Source organism: Streptopelia decaocto (genome assembly GCF_964273445.1).
Source record: "Streptopelia decaocto genome assembly, chromosome: 16".
NCBI classification, from domain to species: domain Eukaryota; kingdom Metazoa; phylum Chordata; class Aves; order Columbiformes; family Columbidae; genus Streptopelia; species Streptopelia decaocto.
In genome coordinates, this window is record NC_138671.1 from 5,143,625 (window position 1) to 5,166,177 (window position 22,553).

The 22,553-nt window shown below is 55.5% G+C and overlaps 3 protein-coding genes across 8 annotated transcripts in view; 1 reads left to right on the top strand and 2 right to left on the bottom strand.

Moving 5' to 3' along the window:
* The window catches only part of TMEM104 (transmembrane protein 104), a 43,837-nt gene extending 37,866 nt beyond the window's left edge, over window positions 1-5,971 (bottom strand). For 2 of the 4 annotated variants that reach the window (XM_082067132.1, XM_082067129.1), the window contains exons 1-4: window positions 5,892-5,971; window positions 4,304-4,428; window positions 2,221-2,342; window positions 219-300 (exon numbers count right to left, since the gene is read on the bottom strand). In XM_082067132.1, coding sequence (XP_081923258.1) covers window positions 219-300; window positions 2,221-2,342; window positions 4,304-4,348 — 249 coding nt within the window. In that variant the 5' untranslated portion in view covers window positions 4,349-4,428; window positions 5,892-5,971. Of the gene's footprint in view, window positions 1-218; window positions 301-2,220; window positions 2,343-4,303; window positions 4,429-5,193; window positions 5,403-5,511; window positions 5,728-5,891 lie in introns of those variants that run through there. The other 2 variants (XM_082067131.1, XM_082067130.1) reach the window with 2 other exon arrangements.
* A 149-nt stretch (window positions 5,972-6,120) lies between these two features.
* On the top strand, window positions 6,121-10,816 carry NAT9 (N-acetyltransferase 9). 3 transcript variants are annotated; one of them, XM_082067008.1, is made up of 7 exons: window positions 6,121-6,132; window positions 6,449-6,637; window positions 7,375-7,484; window positions 8,413-8,553; window positions 8,777-8,836; window positions 9,005-9,099; window positions 9,181-10,816. In XM_082067008.1, exons 2-7 carry the CDS (start codon window positions 6,561-6,563, stop codon window positions 9,325-9,327), a joined length of 630 nt encoding a protein of 209 aa, XP_081923134.1. In that variant the 5' UTR covers window positions 6,121-6,132; window positions 6,449-6,560; the 3' UTR covers window positions 9,328-10,816. The 3 variants fall into 3 exon arrangements, with proteins under 3 accessions (XP_081923134.1, XP_081923135.1, XP_081923136.1); XM_082067010.1 differs by lacking the exon at window positions 6,121-6,132 and adding an exon at window positions 6,152-6,274; XM_082067009.1 differs by lacking the exon at window positions 8,413-8,553.
* Window positions 10,817-12,482: 1,666 nt separating this feature from the next.
* On the bottom strand, window positions 12,483-21,020 carry NHERF1 (NHERF family PDZ scaffold protein 1). Its single transcript, XM_082067064.1, has 6 exons — window positions 20,586-21,020; window positions 15,593-15,754; window positions 14,693-14,846; window positions 14,304-14,344; window positions 13,670-13,768; window positions 12,483-13,551 (listed from the first exon to the last, which is right to left on the bottom strand). The coding sequence occupies exons 1-6, from the start codon at window positions 20,970-20,972 to the stop codon at window positions 13,387-13,389; spliced, it is 1,008 nt and encodes a 335-aa protein (XP_081923190.1). The 5' UTR covers window positions 20,973-21,020; the 3' UTR covers window positions 12,483-13,386.
* Between the last annotated feature and the right edge of the window lie 1,533 nt (window positions 21,021-22,553).

Consider the following 22,553-nt stretch of genomic DNA (forward strand, 5'->3'; position numbering starts at 1 on the left):
TGAACAGCACAAGAGATTTTTCAAAGCAGGAGCAGAAAATCCTGTCTTTAATGAGCAACCCTGCAGGGAACTAATAGCCGTATTTTATATGGCAAAGGTAAGTACAGTAGGAATTTATTCCTTTAGAGTTACTAACGAGGCAAGGCAATGATGCTGAGGAATCTCAAGCAAGTCCTACGGGATAAAACAGAAAATGGAAAATTAAACCACACACAAACCTTGCGTTTTTCCATCCTCTTCCATCGCAGCTGGGCATTTGCGGCAGCCATGGCTTCCACCACAAAGGTTGTAGTCATATAGCTAGAGACAAATTCAATTGATATCAATAACCGCCAAGAACTGTCACTGGACAGACATGGGAGAATTATTCCCACCTGTTTGCAGGAGCAAACAAACCAAAACAACCCTCTCACCAGCTCCCCACACACACTGTCTTTTTGGTGGTGTTTCCTGTCAGTTTGCTGCTCCCTTTTGTCCTTGAGACCAAGGTGTTCAAGCAGATGACACAACACAGTAAAACTTAACATGCCTTCAGATATAAGAAGAAACTTTAGGTATCCGGAAGGCATCTTCCTAGTGCCGGCTGAAGAAGGGAAGACAACTTTGTAACAAAGCTTCCTTCCTCTTTTTAGGGCCTAGGACTAATGCAGATCTATTGTGAAGTTTATCTATTAGGAGCTGTGGCAAAAAATCTTACAAATGGCATTAGAAGCAAAGCAGTGATACAAGACCCAGGTGCAGATCACACATGCATGCAAATACACTCAGCTGGAGGCCAGGGAAAAGCTGTCCAGGAAGACAGCAAGAGCCACTGATGGAAGGAATAGCATTATCCCAGCTACAAATAGGACTATAATAAAAAATTATTTAAAAAACCCACCAGCTCAAATCAATTTTATTTAGGTCTTTAAAGAGGTTTCTCACTGCTTCAGGAACTGGATTCACTTATCAAGCTCAAACAAGGGATTAGTTTTGCAAGAACAAAAGGAAGCAGCCCTGTCCTGAGGCCCATGTGGCAACTACCACCTGGACCCTTCTTGCACCGCAGGGTCCCGAGCAGGCACGAGGATAAGCACTGGAACAAAAGCAACAGGGACACACAGTTCCAGAGGCACACAGACCTCTGAGCTGCCTTTTCTCAGTTTAATCTGGTGCAGTTTTGAAGGCCTGTGCTCTACTGCTGACCTTGAAGGATTGTCTGCTGGTGTTGAGTTTCATACACTGAGTTTACACTGTTAAACTAATGGATCTAAAAGGAATTGCTTCCAAAGCTCCCAGTTACTGCAGCTCCCACAGTTTATATTTTATAAAGCCTTTGCAGCACACAGCTTCGAGGTGAGGAACTCACAAACATTACTACAGCCAGTACTGAGCGTACAGCACCTCTATAGAGCAGCCCCTAACTCATCCAAAAGCACCGACTCCAAATCCCAGACAGAGCTGGTTACTGACAAGACAGGAACGTCTAAATTCCATTCTTACTAATGGCAGAAGGGGATTTTGTTTTATTTTCTTTCAAAACCAAGCAAGAAGCAAGCAGGCATTCACAGCCCATCAGAAGACGGTAAATCTATTAATAACTCCTGAGACATCAGTGCTGTATCAACAGCCTTCAGCTCCACCTGCTGCTCCAGCAGGCAGACGGCTGGGCAGCAGCTCATGGTGAGCCAGCAGGAAAATCATGCGACCAGCTCCAAGGTCTTGAGCAGCAAACGTGTGTGGGGGAATTAGATGGGCCCAGCCACACAGTAATTTGTTTTCCTGACACTCTTGAAGCTGCCCAGAGTGTTGCCAGAAGCCAAAAGAAAACTAACACAACAAGTCGGCATCACATCTGCAGATCAGAGCACAGAGAAATGACCCTGTGTCACCTGGGACCTGGTTTGTGGTTGGGAAATGGATCCATGGCAGAGGCAAGTATGAGATGCGTCCACAGGGAGGATGGTGTCCAAAAAGGAAGCTGGGAGAAAGGTCCCAGGAGACTGTGTACTGGAGAAAAAGTCTTCCCCATCAGTCAGATGGGATGTAGAACTGTATCGCTGCTGGTCAGAAAATGCACCCCTCCAAACGAGGTCCACGGGCAATACAGGCACAGAGACCAACGCTCGAGTGGCAGATGGGCAGGATCACACAGAAAAGCAGCAAAAGCGTTCACTCTGTCCTTCCAGCTCCCCTCAACTGAACCCCCCCGTTCCCCTCAGGCTCATTCTCACATCCTACCTCATAAACCCCAGGAACATGAGGAGGACGAGGCTGACGAGCCACCCGGCCGTCGCAAAGGCCTTCGGCATGGTGAGGGCTCCTGTCCCCACGATGAGGTTGAACATGTAAACCAGACCAACCTGCAATCGGACACAAAATCCAGCGTGAGAGTTTGCAGCTGGGCCACAGATCACCTAAGACACCTCACACACACACTGACTTAACTGGAGAGAGCAACCTTTGTGCAAGTAGGATGGGAGCAAGCCGTGCTAGAAATAAATATAGGAGGGGATTGATAACCAAAGAGAAAAAAGTGAGTGTCAGCACATTTATGGAGAAACTGATATTCCCCTCTATTTTTCTAATGTGTTGTTTTTTTTTTTTTTGTCTTTCTAACTTCTAGAAGCATGTGAGCTTTTTGTTTGTTTGTTTGTTTGTTTGCAAATCCACTGTCTTCCACCAGAAGGGTCTGCACTGTGGGTTGGGGTCTCTCCTCATTTTCTGACCTGAACCTAAGGAGTTATGACTACATATATAACTTCAGAATCCCTTGTTCTTCCTTATTCTTAGTAAAGCCAGAAATATCCAAAGAGAACTCTAATTCAAAGCCTCCTTGCCATTTTACCAGCAAGCAGCTAAACACATTCTGAAGAAGGGTTTTTACTTCTAGAAGGGAAAGGATTTTATTCTCTCTCCAATGAGCATTTTTCTGCCCAAAAAGGTAACTGTGCACCTGGACAGGACCCTTCAGACTATAAATTTAGTTGAACTCAAGATCAAAAATAGCCCCAAAGTATGTTTTTTTAATATATGTCAGAGTCTCTCTCCAGAGGACAGCCAGTAAAGAACTGTATCTGAGTATACTTTTCTGAGTGTGGAGCAACTGATAGCAGGGGAACTATTCCCCAGAGGCCCTGCAAACACTCCTGCTCTACATTCACTGACACGGGCACAGCAAATTCATCTTTTGATAGGTCTCCCAGAAGGATGGAAAAAAAAATAAATCAGCCATTGCAGTTTGCAGGAAAGTTCTTTACATGCAGAGCTGTCATTCCCCAAGCACAGCTCAAGTGCCCAGGGCTGTGACTCACTCTCAGTGAAGGACGCTTGAAAAAACACCTCAGGTGGTTTTCTTTGACTTTGGTCAAGTGGAGTGAGATGAGAACAGTGTGGGTGTATTCCGTCTGGCTAGACATCTTCAGGGAATGAGGAAAGAGCTCTAGCCTTGGAGATAAGACTCTAGGAAATTCATGCAACACTCACACAACAACATAAGGGCAGGTGACAATAGTCCTTTAGGGTCCAGACATCCTAGTTACTGCCTTGTTCTCTATTTTCTAGTTGTGACCTACTTCTGCAGCCTAAGATCCAGTTCATTAACACAGGGATGAAAGTTTTAAAGCACTTGAAAGCCAACACCAGATTTCAGGACTGGTTCTATATTTATTGCTGAGCTCACTTCAGAAAAAAATGTGTATGCAAAGCGCTGTTTATAAAAGCTGACGCTAAATTAACACTTGTGGCTATGAAAACCAGTATTTCCAGTAACATGCTAAAACCACAATTGGCTCTGCAGTTTCACAGGATACTACATTACAAGGAAGAAACACCTTGATTACCGGTTTTAAGTGAAGTGGTTTAATACAAATTAGTATAACCAATTACAAATAAGTAAACTTTAAGAAATTCAGAGAAAAACATTACATAAAGTGAAAAAAGAGAAGCAAAGCAGGATAGTTTCCATGTCACAGACGCTTCATTTATGCTAGTTTCACGTGACAATGTGGGTTGATGAAAACATTAATAAAATATAACGAAAGTGGGCAGAAGGACACAAGAACTGGCACGGGGCATGGAACTATTTTTAACACTTTTAGAACTACACCTTAAGCAAATATCATTCCTGTGCAGTGCATAAAGGGATCTGTGATGTACAAAAAAACCCCTACAAGTACTAAACATTTTAAAGTTTCCTTTGACCTCCATCACATCTTGAAACACTGAAGTTATGTCTGTGGGGAAGTGGGAAATTAAAACACAATGTTGAGAGAAGATGATTTTGAAAAGACTCCTGATCAAACCCACAAACAGCGGTACTTACGTAGGGAGAATAGAGCTCTCCGGTATCCGTAATGCCACCAGCCATGCTGACAATGGTGGGGGGGCTCGGAGGAAAGCAAGGAGCGTGTTTTTGGGGGGGTGTTTTCAAATTCTGTTGCCTTTAACCTAGGGAAACATCATAAAGTTGTGTTAGCTTTGTCAGAAAGAGGAGGAACTCACGAGTCAACTTTTATACATCAGTCTTCTGACATCCGAACAAAAGAGGATTTCAGCAGCATCTTGCCCTTTGGACAGATTTACCCCACTCAGCAGCAACACTTGGTCCAATACTCAAAAGTTCTTGCACCCATTAAACTAGTTTAAAAGTAACCAAAAGGCCCAGCCCTTTCACAGCATGTGAAGACCAACCTTCACCTTTCCCAAACAGCCAGAGGGGCCATTTGGGAGACTAAAACCTCAAGATGAAGAAACACTGCCCTGAGGGTGATCTCACACACGCAGCCACTGCTCTTAGACAGCACGTGCCTCCTGCAAACCAAAGCAGGAATAAACCAGCCTGCAGTTTCCCCTCAAAAGCTCAAAGAAATAAGCAGACAAATGAAAATACGGGCCCTATGAAGAAGTATTGCTACACGTACCGAGGTTTCCAAAGCAGAAGTAATTGGGGAAGTTCACATTGTCTTAAGAAACTACAGGGAGTGGGAGACTTAACTTTTTCTGTGAGGTTTCAGAGTCAATAAATAATTGGGTGTAGCTGAATTGTTTAACAGCTTTAACAAATCCCTCACAGCCCAACAGACACTCCTGAGCCACATCAACTGGGACAAACCATCAGCACAAACCTCACTGCTAAAAACCCAAAGGGTTTGTAAGCTCTGACACACTAAGGGTGACACAAACCAGTCGGGCAGCACCACTCGTTGTGCTCACCAGAGCAGCCCCAGAAGAATCACAGAATGTCAGGGATTGGAAGGGCCCTGGAAAGCTCATCCAGTGCAATCCCCCCATGGAGCAGGAACACCCAGATGAGGTTACACAGAAGGTGTCCAGGCGGGTTGGAATGTCTGCACAGAAGGAGACTCCACAACCCCCCTGGGCAGCCTGGGCCAGGCTCTGCCACCCTCACTAAGAAGAAGTTCCTTCTCAAATTTAAGTGGAACCTCCTGTGTTCGAGTTTGTACCCATCACCCCTTGTCCTATCATTGGTTGTCACCGAGAAGAGCCTGGCTCCATCCTCCTGACACTCACCCTTTACACATTTATAAACATTAATGAGGTCACCCCTCGGTCTCCTCCAAACTAAATAGCCCCAGCTCCTTCAGCCTTTCAAGAAGAGGCCAAACATCGTACTTCCTAACAGCCCTCGCCTCAGCAGCCAGGCTCACCAGACCAAGGGGAGGCAGCGACAGTGACAGAGCGCGGGACGCGGCCCGGACCCCCCGAGGCCTCCAGAGCCCCCCGGCCCTGCCACGTCCCGCCCCACAGAAACCGCCGAGAACCGCTCGCGGCCTCTCCCCCCGCCCCAGCTCCCTGCCGCCCCGCACCGGGACACCGCGGCCTCACCCCGGCCCGGGCCGGGCCCCCCCCAGGCCTCCCGGACCCTCCCCCTCCCGGACCCGCTCCCTCACCGGCGGCTCGTGCCGCGGCCCCGCCCTCTCCTTCATCGCGGGACCGCTCAGGGCGCATGCGCCGCCCGCCGAGGGTGGGGGGTGGAGCCTCTTCCGCGCACGTGACCGGCTCCCCTAAGGGGGCGGTGCGGGGGTGGGTGTGAAGGTGCCGAGCGCGATTGGCTGTCGGAGTCGTTGGGGGCGGGGAGATGGGCGGGACGGTGGGTGTGGTTTAGCGCATGCGCGGAGGGCGACGCGGCAGGTAGGCGGGTCCTTCCGCTCCCGGGTCTCCCCTCAGGCCCCGGGGCTCCCTCGGGCCCCTTCCCTCAGGTCTTGGGGCTCCCCTCAGGCCCTGGGGTTCCCCGCGGCCCGATCTCCTCTCAGTACACGGATCACCCCCCCCGGTGCGTCGGCGCAGGGCGGCTCCACTGCCACGTGGGTCGTGAATGGCTCCTGTGAGGGCAGAGCCCCAGGGCTCTGCGGCACCGATGCAGCCCTGCCCTGGGTTGGGAGGGGAGCAGGGGGCGCGGGAAGGTGCTGTGTGGGGGATTGGTGTCAGCTGTGGTCTGTCCTCACAGTGAGAGTGGCGATCACTGGCTCCCGAAGGGCTCCGGGAAGAACTGCCGGCCCATCCCTTGGCCTCACTGGACACACAGAGTTGGGTGTTGGGTCTCTCTAAGTGCAGAGACCATGAAGATTAATCAGAACACGGTGCTGCAAGGACAGAGGGTGACCCTGGTGCCATACACATCTGCACATGTGCCCCGGTACGTGGCTTCTGTCCTTTGAAACTCCTGGGCGGTCTGATTTCACTTTTCAAAGGGAGTGTGGTATTGAGAAACAGTGCTGCAGGGCTTCTCTTCCCCTGGGAGCCGCACAGCAGAAAGAGCACTCGCAGAAAAGCCACTGGTTTTGCCCTCTTTTTGCCTGGCTCTTGGCCAGGTCTGGTGGCAGAGAGAACATCTGTGTACCCAGGGAAACACCTGGCCCTGAGTGAACCACCAGCAGTGCTCTTGTTCGCTGATGTCTTTCCCTAATGACAGCGGAAGAGCAAAACTTCAAGGTGTAAAGCCAGATGGATATTTGATAAATTAGAAGCAGGCATGCAGGCAGTTTGTAAAGTGCTAGCCTGGGCATCTGTAGCCTCAGCACAAAGATACCAGTATTAGTCTTCTTGTCAGCATCCAGGAGATGCCATATCCATCTCAGCCGGGATGAAATGCACTGGAACTCAGTGCTCAGTAGTTTTAAAAACATCAAGTCTGCATTGGGCGCTCTCCAGACAAAGCCACAGGATGGACAAACTTCCTAAATTTCCACGAAGAACGTGAATTCCTGTGTTAGATAAGGGAAAGAAACTTGTGGATACTCTTTAAGTTGCTATGAATTCCAGGCTAGTGTTTCCCAGACTGTTTTCTGACAGCCTGATCCCTGGAGCGCTTACAGAAATCAGCCCACGATGCTGTGGCTCAGGCAGTGACCTGGTTGCGGGTCCCATTGTCAGGTACCACGAGTGGATGCGGTCGGAGGAGCTGCAGCGCCTGACGGCCTCGGAACCACTCAGCCTGGAGCAGGAGTACGAGATGCAGCGCAGCTGGCGGGACGACGCGGACAGTGAGGAGGATCCTAAACACTTTCCAGGGGTGGGTAGGAGGGGTGAACAGGTTCCTTCTGTCCTGTAAAGGACCCGCAGTGGGCTGAGAGTGCCCGGTTAGTGATTCTTGCTGAAACAGAGATGTGAGACCTCCTGCAGCCAGTTTGAAGCTCCTGCTTTCTCTTTATAGCTGCAGTATGCTCAGGGAAGCAGAAAATGTCCAGGGCTGTTGGTGCTCTTTTTATGCTATTTATCAAAGATCACAATGGTTTACTTCCTGCAGTGTTATCTGCTGAGCTGTTGCAGCACCGTCAACACTCCCCAGGCCTGATCATCCTAAAAAGTTGGAGGGGGGTTGTATTTTTCCTTGAGAAATCGAATAACTTTATAATTACCTGGCTGAGGTGTATTGACTGAATTGGTTCCCCGGCTCTCCTACAGGTCATGAATCACTGCCCATAAAAGCCTGGTAGGAATATAGTGAGCTGCAAAATACTGAGGCTGGCAAAGACCTTGGCCTGGAACATTTGTCATAACTGGCGTTAAAAGCCTTACTAAAAACAAAAGTAATGTGGACTAGGTGAATCACTAGGTCTCAGTCTCTTTTGCACCAAACAGTTATTTGTCCAAACTTGCTGAAGGGTGAGACAAGACAGGGAGACCTCAGTCATGGGGTAGAAGTTTTCCTGCTCCTTAAATTGGCTGTTTGTAGTCTGGGTGTCTATGTCACCCTCACAATGTTCTTTTTTTTGCAGAATATTTCTTGTTTGTAGGGCTGGGAGCAGGAACACTTGGTGTGGGAGGCCAAATTGTTAGCTCTTCCTCACTGTTAACATGTGGAAACTCCTGTTCCTCTGTCCACTGCATGCTTTCAATTTCATCCTTCTGTAACTTGTGAATAATTCTCCATGTGCCCTGAAAATGCTGCTACAGTTTTGTTTTCCCCAGAGTGCACCTTCATCGTGCTGGACACGGCACAGTGGGCTGGGCAGGAGCGTGCGGACGAGGACTGCATGGTGGGGGACGTCAACCTCTTCCTCACCGATGCTGAGGATCCCACCTTGGGCGAGATCGAAATTATGATTGCAGGTCACGTTCTGCTTCCGAGCTTGGGCATCCGTCACTGTGGCTAAAAACAGCTGCAGACAGATGTTACGTACAGCAGCTTTTTATTCTCCTTGTTTTACCATGGCTGTTTAGTCCTGATTGGCATCGTTTGCTGGTCTGGGTCACTGTCTTTTCTGAAAAGTACCCAGCGTGGCTGATTTGTCTCTCGGAACTGGATGCTGACTTGTGCATCTCTCTCTTTCAGAGCCCAGCTACCGCGGCAGAGGGTTTGGCAAGGAGGCAACGCTGATGATGATGTCCTATGGTAAGGGTGGCTCCGTGCAAGAGGGATGTGATCTCAAAGCAAATATTTCCAGCGATGACACAAGGGTAGTAAGGGATCCATCCGTCCCAGAGACTGGAGCCCCGTGTTTCCACAGATGCAGCAGCCAAGCAGGTTTAGAAATGTTTACATTTCTGGTTTCTTTTGCAGGAGTGAGAAACCTGGGGATCACCAAATTTGAAGCTAAGATCGGTCAGGAAAATGAAACCAGCATCTGCATGTTCAAAAAGCTTCATTTTAAGGAGGTACGATAACAGCCCCCAGAGAACGTGAGCAGCATTTACCCTCTGACCAGGACTGAGCTGTTTTTCCTCTGTATGATACAGGTTGCTGTGAACAGTGTTTTCCAAGAGGTGACGCTGAGACTGGATGTCGGTGACCAGGAGAGACAGTGGCTCCTGGAGCAGACAAACCACGTGGAGGAGAAGAGCTACGTGGAACCAAAGCTGCCAGCTGGGACGCTGGAGACCTGACAGCGCAGTCAGACACAGGCCTGGCATCCAGGGAGGAGCTGGACACCGCCACGAGGTCTGGGTGTGGGAGACACGAGTGAGCCAAGGCTGCACTTGACTATTTGGTCCTTCTCCTTCAGTTACTTTGTCATCTTGTCAACTTTGCACCTTGTTGCACCAGCCAGGAATTACTGCCTGAAATTTGGACCTGGAGAAGAGCCACAAATTCACAGGCTTGACGAGGAATGACTAGAACCTTCACGTGCTGTTCCAGCAGAGCCTGAAATTGCCAGCAGTTAATTGATTCCTGGTGCCACCAGTTTCTGGACAGGCAGCACCCACTGTTGTTTCTTCCACTGCCCGTTGAGCAGGAGTCATCTGTTTGACAGAGAGAGTCTCAGTGCAGCAGTAGTAGCTTAGTCTGTTTTCTCTTGAATAAAAAAAGAAAATGACACAAATCTGAGGTTTCCCTAGAGCTGTCTGGGAGCAGCGGGGCTTGGCTGCTTTTTTTGGCTGCTGAAAGGGTGGTTGGAAGTTGTGAAGGACAGCAGAGACTCTTCAAACCCTATTTTTTGGGGTGTGGTGGGTTGCAGGGGGGCACTACTGGGTCCTGAAAGCAAGAGGCCCAGAGGTGGGCGATCACAACCAAAGGGCAAATTAACAGAAGGAAAACTACTGATATCAGCTGACCGAGGCTGGAGCAGAGCCTTGTCACCTTGACAGCATAATGGGGAGCACTAGCAGCTGCAGAGGCAAAATCTTGCCGAGCTTTGGGGAAAGCTTTGGACCTGGAAGCCTCAGGCCATCGGTGGAGGGATGTTGCGCTTCATTTTCCCAGGATGAGAGCCAGGAGGAGGAGAACACAGCTGAAAGAAACACAATTGCCATCCGCCTTCTTCAGGGAGCTCAGGACTTGCTCTGCCGAGCCCAGTGGCTCCGTTCACTGCTCTCCAGTAAGATAAATGTGGGGAAAAAACTCTCTTATTGGGGGCGGATATATTTAGGGCAGGAGTTGGCCAGCTGGCCTCTGCGGTGATGTATTTGAGATCTGTTGTTGGGGAAGAGGCACTTGCCTGACTCCCGGTGGACAGACCTCTCAGTGCAGTTATTGAGATGGACCTTTCCTGCTCTGCACAGCAGGGCAGCTTGCTGAGCAGAGGGGACAGAAGGTAAAGAGGATAACTGACGCTCCTGTGTGTTTTGCCACTGCAACAGCAGCCATAGTGGCTAATTCTAGACCAGAAATTATTTGTTCCAATTACAAAGGATCAGGTAATAGCTTTTAGACTTGCCCAGGGATGTTTTTATTGGAGACTGTGGAATTTTTAGTGTTGCTGTGCCTGTATTTTTAGGGCCTGGGGGTTTTAGTTTTCCAATTTTAGTTAATTTAATTACATCGTTCCTGCGGCTATTATTAAAACCAAGCGTGGGAAGAGTGTATCGCGGTATTTTAAACAACTGTTTAGTGTGGAAATAGTTGTAGCAAGAGCTTTGTGCAGTAATAAAGTGAAGAGTGGCTCTGCTTCCAGCTGGGATTACCCTGACAAGGGCTACTAATCCTCATGCTCCTTGTCACCTCCTGCAGGCAGGAATGGATTCTGCCCCCCAAAATGGGATTTGCCGAACCTGGGGGTGAACTGTTGGCCCTGTGCTCCTGCCACAGAGTGTTTCATCCCTCTGCCAGCAGCACATCGCTGGGGTGGGATTTGCACCCATAAAAAGTGACCAAGGTGGGAAAAGTATTTTCCTTCAGCCTTTGCTGCTGGGCTGGAGGGGGGGGGCACAGTGAAACGCTGCTGCTGCAGCTCCACATGCCCGGGTGGTTGCTGCGGAGCTGACGAGCACCCCGCTTGGCATCCCCGCTCCCTGGGCAACGCCAGCGCGCTCCCCCGCCTCCTCGGGCGGCTGGGAAAAGCCTTCGCCCTGGCAACCCAAAACAAAGTTGGGTCTGTCCTGGAGCTACGGGCCTCCCCAGGTTGGGGGGGTCCTGGCGGGGGAGCCAGTCCCCAGTCTGCTTGGCCAGGCAAAGAGGCAAAAAATGCTGCTGGGACCTGCTGGGTGCCCCCACTCCTGCCCTGTGTGGGCAGCCCCAGCCCACAGCATTGCTCCCCGTCCCGGGCAGGGACACGCTGCTTGTCCCAAGGGGCGAGGGTGGGACAGGAGGGGACAGGGGCTCACCTCTGTTCAGCAGCACCACCGCAGAGGACACAACTCAGGAGAACAAGGCAGGTTGAAATGGGCTCCCCCAGCTTGCAGGGGGGAGTGACAGCCTGCACATCCCCGGCAGATCTGGTGGCACTTTGTCACTTGGGCATCCTTTGAGCTGCAGCCACTCGTCTGCTCAGGTGGAGAAGCTTGTCTGGAGGCTTGGAGTGTGAAACACGGGTGTGCGGCAGGAGAGGAAGCGAAGTGCCGAGAGCGCAGCCCTGCCTTGTCCCCAGGAAGCCACCATCCGACTGTCCCCGCTACAGTGTGGTGCCACCAGCTCAGCCCAACTGAGCCCCCCTGGCACAGCACGTCCCACACTCACCGCTGTGGCAGTGGGGCTGAGCTTGGCCATGTAAAAACTATCCCACATGGGCTTAAAAATAGCCCTGGGCAGTGTGATGGAGACCTGGGGACATCCTGGCCCCCCATGCTGTGGCCCCAGCCCCTTCCAGCACAGCACCATCCCCAACCCCACACTAAAACCCCTCTCTGCCCTGCTTTGCTCCCCAGACAGGGCTGAGACCCATCATTTTAGAGGGATAATAAACCCTTGCCCCATCACCCCCCCTGCCTTCCCCCAGCCCAGGATGCAACCCTGGGGCTCAGGCTCACCCCAACCCCCCCAGAGGGCCCGGGGGCAGATTTCGGCTCCCCAAGCAGAACTGCTGCCCCCCAACCAGACCAGCAGACACAGATTAGAGCTTCACATCACCCCTCGCGCTCCCCAGGGGATTAGAGCCATTTAATCACACCGAGGCATTAACCTGCACTGGGACCAGCCGGTCCCTCCCTGACCCCCCCAGCCTGACTCCACTGGGTGCTCAGGGGCACCCAAAACAGCCCCACTGTGCCTTGTCTCTGGGAACATCACCTACCTGTTCCCCCAGCCCTGGCTGCACAATGAGCCCCCCCAACAAGCCCCCACGCATCCTCAGGATTTGGAAGGATTTAGCCTTAAACCGGAGACGTGAAGTCAGGAAGGTTTATTCCAGTAAACAGAATTTCTCTTGAGCTGGACAGTACAACAACACCCGATCGCAAAACACAGAAACAAAACATCCACAGGAAGAATTTCCACGAAATACATTAAAAAAAAAAAAAATAAACAGTGTGATTGGAAAATTTATTTTGGAAAATAAAACCCAGAGTCTATTGAGAAGCCTTTAAATTAAACAGTGTTGGATTCAAACCCTGATCAGCTCTGTCTCCAAGAGCAGGCGGAAAGGAGATAATTATTGCTTGCCGTGCTGGCCCCGGACACCCTCTCCCTCTCCCAAAATAGCCCTGGGGACAGGGTGCTGGGGGCTCCCCGCCATGCTTGGCACCCATGTCCCCCCTCCTTGCACCCAGGGGTGAGGGGACAGGGTCATCGTGGACGGAGCTTGTGGGATCAAACACCCTGGGGAGGAATTGTTGTGGGGGGGTAGGTGGGGTTTGCTAAAAGTCACTAAAAGCCTCAGGTTTTGCTGTTAAAGGGCAATTTGCAGGGGCTCAAATGGAGATGGGGTTTGGGGTGGAGGAATAATCAAGGAACAGGAAGGATCAGAAGTGTTGGGCATCAGATCCCCCAAATCACTAGTCCCCCCCAACCCCTGCTTGTGCCTATAGGGGTGGGCAGGAGGAGAGGAGCATCCCAGGGATGGGCCCACAGGAGGGGGCAGCCCCCCAGCACCACCCCCCACTCTCTCTAACCTACAACCAGTGCCCAGGACCCCACTGTGGGGATGCTCACTGCCCACCAAGCCCCCTCCCTTGGGTCAGAGGAGCAGCCCCACATCCCTGCCGGGAGCCCGTGGTGGGGAGGAGGATGCAGGAGAGGTGGGTGTGAGGTTGGGGGGCCACAGCAGACCCTCGCCCCCCACCCTGGGCCCTTCACAGGTTGCTGAACAGTTCGTTTTTCTTGCTCCAGTCCATCTGGGGTGCCCGCTTGCTGGTGCGCTTCTGGTGTGCCCGCTCCTTGGCCACCGCCAGCGGGATGTCCAGGTCCAGGAGGGAGCCAGGTGCTGAATGACGTTTGTCACCCTCCTGCGCGTCAGCCTGGGGGGCGAGAGGCTGCATCAGCCCCGCCGTGCCACCCCCAGGAAAGCTCCACAGTGGGGGCTCAGCCCCAGATCCCGCTTCCCAGCCACCACCTCCCTGGTACCCCCAGCCCTACCTCGCTGTGCGTCTCACTGGAGTTGGGGGAAACGGCCAGTGGCCCGGGGCTGGACGGACTCTCGGACACTGAGTTGGACCGCGGCTCTCCACCGTTTTCCTGGGGTAACAGGGAGCAGGTGTGAGCAGGGCAGCTCCAGCCCCGCGGTTTGGGAACAGCTCCTGGAACTGTGAGTCCCACCTGGGGGGGGGGGGGGGCATGAAATCCGCCCTCCCCACACATAATCCCCTGTGGGCTCTAGGCTTATAAATACCTCAGTGTGGCAGGATTAAACCCCTGCCTGACAGCCCTGGTTTTAGCAGGAGGAGGAGGAGGGTGGTTGCAGGGCTGGATGCTGCCTCCTGGCAGCACAAAGACTCCCACCCTGCAGCGTTGTGAGGATGGAGGAGGAGGAAGGAGGGAGGCATCGCAGCCACCTCTGTGACCCTCAGCCCCACAGGCAAACCCCGTCCTGGGAGGCACCAGCTCCCGGTCCCCATCCCAGTGGCACCTGCTCTTGCGGAAGGACCCTGGAAGCATCAGGGTCCTTGGTGGCATCAGCCACCCATGGGCAGATGGGACACTTAAATGGGCAGGGTCCCCCTCCCCGAGACTGGCATAGTTGGGATTAAAAGCAAGATGAGGCTTCTCTTACCTTCCCTATATCACCATTGGCAACTGGTTCTGGCAAAGGACCTGCAGGGCGAGGACACGGGTGCTGAGTGAGGATGTGTTTGCTCTGTGCCCTCACCGCTGGGGACAGTGGTGCCCAGCAAGGGCTGCATGTAGCCAGTGCTCACCCAGCACTGTCCAGGTCCCCAATTTTGTAACCCACCCCTCACGGCCAGCCCTGCAGCACCGTGGGATGCTGCTGGGCACCACACTCCAAAGCTGGGTGACTCTGCTCATCCCTGGGGTGACAAGACCTCCACCTCCTCTCAGGGCTCAGGGACTCCCCAGCACCCCCTGGTTTGTGGACAAAGTGACATGGAGCCAGCAGAGGTGACACAAAGACCTCTCCCCACAGCACAGCCCCCAGCCCACCTGCCAGGTGCTTCTCCGAGGGCACCACCTTGCACTTCTTGAAGAACTCATCCGTGAGGACGTCCACCACCAGCAGCCTGGTCTCGTCACCGCCTGCCTTGATGGCGGCCACCACGTCAGCGTGCTGCTTGCCCTCCATGCACACGCCGTTCACCTGCAGGCACGGCACCATGTCACTGCTGCAGCCAGGGGACACCCATCCCTCGGCAGCTCCATGGAGGGGCCAGCTACCAGCCTTGGTACCAGTCACAGCCCCAGCACAGCCACCCCACAGCCCCCCACAGGTATCTGGAGCCTTGCAGGGATTAGTGGTGAAGCCAGCAAAACCTCATTAAAAGCAGATTTTCCTCTGAGTGATTAGCACGGGATTGTACGGGCAAAGCTGCCAGGGAGCACCCAGCAGGGCATGGACTTGGGGCTGGTGCAGGACATGGGCAGGATGGACAAGGCACAGTCCCCAAAAGCTTCACCCCACAAGAGGCAGCAGCTCCACACCCTGGAGAGCAGCGGGGTTGGTGTTCAGCCGGTCATTGCCCTCATGGGTCACCACCCCACCTGGCACAAGCTCTGTCCCCACCCCGGTCACAGCCGGCAACGAGGCTTGGGGCCACCGTGCACCTTGTCCTCAGCCTGCCCCACCCTGGGGACACTCCTGCTTCGGGCAGGGGACAACACCACTGCCACCTAACCCACTTAATCCACAGCGCTCAGCCCCAGCCCTGTGGGTGCTGCTCCCCAACGCCCACTCGCACCCCTGGGTGGGGATCGCTGGGGTCAGGCGGCTGCACCCTGAGTCACCGCTGGCACTGGGGACACCGTGCAAACGGCACCTCCCTCCTGGGCACCGGGATGCAAGGGAGCACCGAGCTTTTTGGAGAGAAGCCCCCTGCCCATGCATACCTCGATGATGCGGTCCTGGGGGGCCAGCCCCGCTGCCTCGGCCGGTGAGTCGGGGTCGACGGCGCGCACATACTGCCCTGGGCGGTTCTTGTCACTGTGCAGGTTGAAGCCGAAGCCATTGGGACCCTTCTTCATGCAGCACAGCCGGGGCCGCAGCTCCTCCTGCAATGGGGACAGCCATGGGAAAGCTGCTCCCAGAACCCCCCACCACCCAGGGACAGCACCAGGACCACCAGACGCCTGCATGGGTGGCAGGGACACGATCCTTGAGTGGCCACTTGCACCCACAGACACCTCAAGCTGGGACACAAAATGTCCAATGAACCCATGCTCTAGGTAATTAATAAGGTGCAGGGCATGCTAATTACAGCAAAACATGTTACTATGTATGTCCCCAGACCATGCTCTTTCTTTTGGGATCACAATTGCAACTGCCATGTGAAAGCTGAGGAGGAAATGGAGCCCAGGCTTCTGGGAAGCTCCCCCAGCCCATCCCAGCCAGGAAGCCTTTGCTACTGGAGAAGTCTCAGCTGCCAGTGCAGATCCCCCCCCATCACCCCCTTGCAAGCTGCACACCCCCCCCATGGCAAACCCAGACATGGAACCATGGAACCCCCACCCCAAAGCACCCACACCAGTTGCCTACACAGTGCCTGCCCCAGCAGCAGTCCCAGCGAGGGTGGGGACAGGGAAGACCCACAACAAGCCCAAAAAGCAGGCTCTGGGGGAGCCGGGAGGAAGGCAGCACCTCCCTGGGTCCCTGCCCTGCGCTCCCGCTGCCCTTGGCAGCGCCGCGGGGCTGCTCCACACCGATAGCTCGGGACAAAGCCGCAGGGAGCACCCGGCTGGCAGCGCTGGCAGCGCTCCCGGGCGAGGAGGAGGAGGGAGGACTTTGCTCCCACCCGTACCAACAAAGCCCCAGGCTCCCTGAGAGACTGGGGCCATGAATTTGGGTATGGGGAAAGGGGATAGCCTTGCAGGACAGACAGACGCATCAGCACAGGGGGACAGGTCATGGCACCAAGCCCTCAAGGGCAGCTGGTGAAGGCAGGAGCACCCGGTGCCAGGGCAGCCTGGCCGAGCCGTGACCTGCCCCCCCCATCATCCCCCTGCCAGCGGCTGGCAGCTTCCCCGCCCAGCGTCCCAGCCCGCCTTCGCCCTCCCCAAAGCCCTCCTGCCAGCAGGCAGCCACTGTCCTGCCTCCCAGAGGGAAACATCTGAATGCATCCAAACCCCCAGCAACCGTATCCTGCCTGTCTCTGGGGTGAGCACCCCACAGCAGAGCATCCCACCAGCCCCAAAGTCCCCGTGGCCAGAGGGACCTGAGGTGAAAGGGTTCGAAGTCAACACCTGGGATGTGGAAAAGCCCCACACTGCAGGAGAACGGAAATGCCTGTAATTTCTATAAGCTTTTGCATCCTCTCCTCCAATACCAGTAGCCCTGCTGCCACATTGGGGCACGGATTATCTGGCAGAGCCTCCTAACGAGCAATTACAACCTCCAGCGGGGAGGGTGGTGGGGGATCTGGACTCAGCCCCCAGCATGGGCATCCCTCTCCACTGCACCCAGGGGTGCTGGCAGAGATGCCCACTTGGGATGGGGAGCTCAGCAGCATCATGTCCCTGTTCCTGCTCTGGAAGAGAGCTTGGGGCATCTCCAGACCCTTCTCTTTCCAAGAACGTGCTGGACCACCCCTCCCCAGCACCTTCAGCCACCCAGCAGAACTAGCAGCCCCAGGAATATGGGGTCCCCAAATGTACAGCATGTCAGGACCTGCTCCCCTGCTCCCAGCCCCACAATAGCAACTTCAGGGCAGCTTTTGAAGCCCCAAGTACCAGGAAACTCCCTGCAGCCCTACAAGCAACAACAAGCCCATCGGCGTCAGCATGCCTGCTTACTCAAAGAGAAACACAACGGCTCTGGGGACGCCCAGGCCAGCAAATTCACACGGGTCCCGAAATCTGGCGCACACATTTGGGCTTCATACAAAGGGGATGCAAAGCAGCCTCCTCGCAGCATCCCCGTCACGTCCCGTTTGACTGGAGCTGCTTTTCATGCAGCTGCCTTGAGAGGAAATTTAATTCATTTCCTAATTAGACACCAGCTACCCCCACTGCAGTGCTCCCAAATGGGGGAAATCTACTGTCTGTTACACCCCAAAATGCAACCCTGGGAGGCTCACCCAGGTTTTACAAGGAGAAATGAGCATTACTGCCAGGGATGGCTCTTATTTAGCACTAAATTTGCAAGAGGGAAGCCTGGGGCTGGCAGCAAAAGCCTTGTCCTGGTGAAAGCAGCCCCAGTCCGTGCCAGGGTGCTGGGCTGGCAGCTGCCGGTGCTGCCTTGCGGTTTGCACCAAACTTTCTCAAGACACTCCCCGGCAGCTGAAGCCTCCGGAAACTCAGGCGGGGGGAGGACGAGCTGTCACACTGGGGACAGTGCCCGCGGCACAGGGCCCCCGGAAACGGGGCTGGCCTCGGGGGTGTGAAACTGTCACCTCGCTGGCTCAGTGCTGCAGAAGAGGGGTGCGGGGATCAGCTCCCCAGGTGCCTCCAGGGAGGCTCAAAACCTCCGCCCCAGCATCAGGGAGGTTTGTGCTCTGAGGGTTTTACAGGAATGAGAAGGGAGTCCATTATGACCCCCCTAAAAACCTGCTCAGCCCACGCCCAGCACTATGAGCCATGGGGGTGTCCGAGCCCACTGGCACAGGGGGGGCTCAACCATGCAGGACCCAGCAGGGTTTGCAGAGAGGTTGGATCCTGGCCGAAAGGTGAGAGACATCAAGCCCTTGCTCAGATCCAAAAAGGGTGCAGGTGCTGCCAGCCAACTCTCCCAGCAGTGTCTCCAGGCTTGTTAAGCAAATAAAGGCAAGTCCAGCCCAATAAAGCAAACAGAACTCTGACACATGCAAACCTGCCACTCTCCACTGCAGCGATCCCAGGGGAATCCCACGAACCCTGGGGCTGGGACGGGGCTGCTGGGGGCTGTGGGGGGACGGGGTTGCAGTCACCGGCTGCCTGTCAGCGGCCAGAGAACAGGCACGCCAGTGTGTTCTCAGTTCACCAGAGAGAATCCCGGTCTGCCTGCTCCGGCTTGGCCCAGCATCCCGCCCGGCATCTGCCCACCCTGGGCAGTAGGTGTCCGGCTGGGGCAATGTCTCCAAACCCACTTGCCTTGGCTCTCCTGCCCTGAGCACCAGGCCCTGCCCCAGCCACAAGATTTCCTGCTACCTGTTGAGAAACCATCCACGGCAATGTCACCCCATGTCACCCACGGTGTCACCCACTTCCTGCTCCTGCACAGAGAGAAACCGCCTGCGGTAGCTCTGCACGGGCTGTGCCCTGAATCTGCCCCCTGAGACTGTGGGGCACCTCTAGCTTAGGCTGCCCCCTTAAAACCCCTAGGGCATCTCCAGGTTCCAAGGCCATCTGCATCGTGGCCAACACAGCTCCTGTGAGCAGGAGCCACCCCGCAGCGTGTCAGGGCCCTGATTCCACTGGGGACTGCACATCCTCAGCCCCCCAAGCTTGGCAGGGGACTCGCCCAAGCTACATTAGCCACATCCCTTTTATTTTTCCCAGCTCATGGAGACATCTTGGAGAGGAAAGCACAGCACAGACGGTCTCACTGGCCCTGCGGGACTGCTGTCACTGTGACATGCGGGAGGGCAGGCACACCCCCCTGCACAGGGCAGCATCGCAGCCCGGCACAGGACCAGACCCAGGGAACCAGGGATGCTATGGGGGACAGTGACAGGGGCAGAGCCTGGTTGTTCCCACCTGAACAAGCACATCCAGTAGGTGCTTTAGCCAGGGAGCGATGAGACCTGTGCCCTGCAGTGTATCAGCCCAACCGAGGGCAACGGGCAGCCGGCACGAGGGTAAAGTCTAACAGGAGACACAACTAATAAAAAACACCTGATCCTCAGCAAAACCCTGCGTGACAACAGCTCAGTGAGGCAAAGTCTGCCTGTGGCTCAGCACCGGCACTGGGAAAGCCCCATAGCACCAACCCGGCACAGCTGGTCTTTGGGAGCTGGCCACAATAGCTCCCCAGAAGGTCCCCCTCCTCGGGGACACCAAGAACCTCCTTCCCAGGAAGACCATCCACATCTCTGTGGTCACAACAAATATATGTTTTTGCTGAGTAAATAAAAAGCAGTATTATCTTTGGCAGTCCAGAGCGTCTCCTAGGAACAGCTCCAGGCAGGAAAGGTCAACTATTTCTCAATTCCTCACCTTTCTACATCACTTTGTTTGTGCAACCGCTAACTCCCACATGCCGCGTAAGGCCGACATTCCTGAATTAGTAAGTGTCTGTGCACAGGGACCCACCGATGGGATCAGTCTCCCCCAGCCTGGGAAGGGCTCCATCATCTCTGCTCCACGGCAGAGACCAGACACACTCAGGGCACAAGTGACTGCCACCAACGCCCACAGTCACTGCCGCCCCATCCCCCCGCCACAGCTACTTTGGTGTATTTTGAAGCAGGTATTTCGGGCAGGGGCTCACCTGCATGTCTTAGCTCACCACCGCCCTCACTCCCTGTTGCTTTTCTCACCCCGTTTTACCGGCCTCGCAGCATAAGGAGCGGCCAAAGGGCTCCGGGACACGACAAGCTGCTCGGTTACAGGTCCAAACAGCCCCATCCACCCGCCTGCCCCCGCTCGCCACCCGACACGACTGCTAGAGAAAAGCGTTAAGCAAAAAAGCCACATTAAAATAAAAAAGGAGGCGGGGCCCGGTGTCACTGCAGAGACACGATTAAAAAAGAAAAAGAACCGAGAGCGAAACCACACAAGGCGCCCCGGGGAGACCGGGGCAGACGCGGCGGCGGCTGCTCCCGCCCGCTCGGCTGGAAGGCGATGACCGGGGCCAGCGCCGGGAGGTCCCGACACCTCCCTGCTCCCCGGACTCCATCCCTTCTCCCAGAAAACTTTTAATCGCCCGAAACCCCTCCTTGGCACCACCACCCCCCGGCCGCCCATTTACCCGCTGTCCGTCGCCGCTGGGCTCCCGAGGCTCCGCCGGCTCCGGGGCCGCCTGTCCGCCGCCCACGGGGGGCTCGGTAACCGACTCGCCCCGCTTCTGCAGCTGTTCGTCGGCCACCGGCTCCACGACGAGGAGGCTGACGGCCCCGGCAGCGGCGCGGATGCGCTCCACCACCTGCTGATGGCTCTCCCGCTCCACGTTCTCGCCATCCACCTCCAGCAGCCGGTCCCCGGCCCGCAGCCCCGAGCGCTCGGCCGGTGACCCCGCCTCCACCAGCCGGATGAACTGGCCCGGTTTGCCCTTCTCGCCGTGCAGGTGGAAGCCGTAGCCGTCCGGCCCCCGCTCCAGGCGGCACAGCCGCGGCGCGGGGCCCCCGCTGCTGCTCATGGCGGGAGGGGCGGGAGCGCCTCCGCCTCCCGGTAGCGCCGTTCGCGTCGAGCGCCTCTGCGTGGCCACCCTCCCGCCCGACATTTTATACACAGGGGCGGGGCGCGGGACGGGCGGCCGCCAATCAGAGAGCGGGGCGGGGTGAAACTGACCAAATTAGGAGATTGATGGGGCGGGAGCATGCAAACAGAGGGGGCATGGTTATGCAAATATACAAGGGCGGGGCGAGACAGGCCTAATAAGGCGATAATGGGCGGGGCATTCAAGCATAGGAGGCGTGGTTTATGCAAATCTTTCCTCGCCAGGTCCTGGGCACAGTGCGCCGGGTCTGGCCGCCAGCGGTGGGTGCCTGCGCTCCCCGGGGTCCGCATCGCTCCTTTGTGGGGCCGGATCGCTCTCCCAGGGCCACCTTCGCCTCTCCCCGCCGGCCCCAGCCCCGCCCCACGCTGAGCCCCGACCCGAGGATCGGATCTGCCCGCCCCTGGGGTCACCGCACGCTGCCCCGGCGGTGGCTGGGACCAGCGACGCGCTCCCTCCTCTGCCGGGAGCACGTCCGAGGTTGGCACACACCGGTCTCTCGGGGGCCGTCCTCCCTGTCCCCTCGGCCGGTCCCCGAACGCCGCTCTCTCTGCCGGCCCCGGTGCTAGAGGGATGCTCGGAGCTTCAAAGGAAAAATAAAAACCTTAAACTGAAACTGTGTGGGAAGGCGGCACGGGAGGCCACGCTCCGCGGTACCCCGCTGTGCGACGGGAAATGAGGGAGCAGCTCCGCTCCTCTGAACAGCCCCCCGCCCCTGCTCAGCACCCTGAGGCCTGAGGAGCTGAGAGTGGGGAGATAGGGGAAACCCCGCGGGGCCCTGCTCTGGCCCAGTCCCGGCTTGCTCACTGCCTGGGAAGGAGAAGTGGCTGCAGGGGGTTAAGAGAGTGTGAGATCCTGAGGTTTTGGGTCAGCCAGGGCAAAGAAAGGCAGCAGCAAGCCTGGGCTGCTCCAGTACCTTGGCAGACCTGCCGGTGCTGGGCAGAGCTGGCCCCTGGGATTGTCCTAGGGAGGGTGGTGTGGAAGTACCATCAGTGTCTCTCGCTGCCAGGCTTCAAGGCTGAAGTTCAGGCTGATCAAAGGTCCTGGGACAGCCAGGATCACGTCTAACTGTGCCTCAGCCAGGCGAGCAAGGTGACAGCAGCAGGACATTGAGGGACACGTCCCTCCAGGGCAGTTCTGCACCAGATCCCTGCTGCAGGGACATCAAGTGGCTGAGAAACCCCCATGTGCTGGGGGGTGGCCGTGCTCCAGCTCTGCGGGGCTGAGCTGGGAGCAGAGGGTGGGCTCATTTGTTTCCTCCACTTGGCTGAGCATTCGCCCACGGCCGCTCAGCCCTGAGAAAGGCGTTGGAGAAGAATCCCACGGCAGCCGGCAGCAAATGCCTGCAGAGAAGAAAAACAGGGCAAGTGTGTCGGTGTATGGCCCCGGGACTGGGGGGGTCCATCGTCTGAGGCATCAACGCGGCACAGCCCTTCAATTGGCAAGGGGGTTGCGAGCTGTACAGTCCCACGAGCCTACATGTTTGGAGGGGGGAACTTTTTG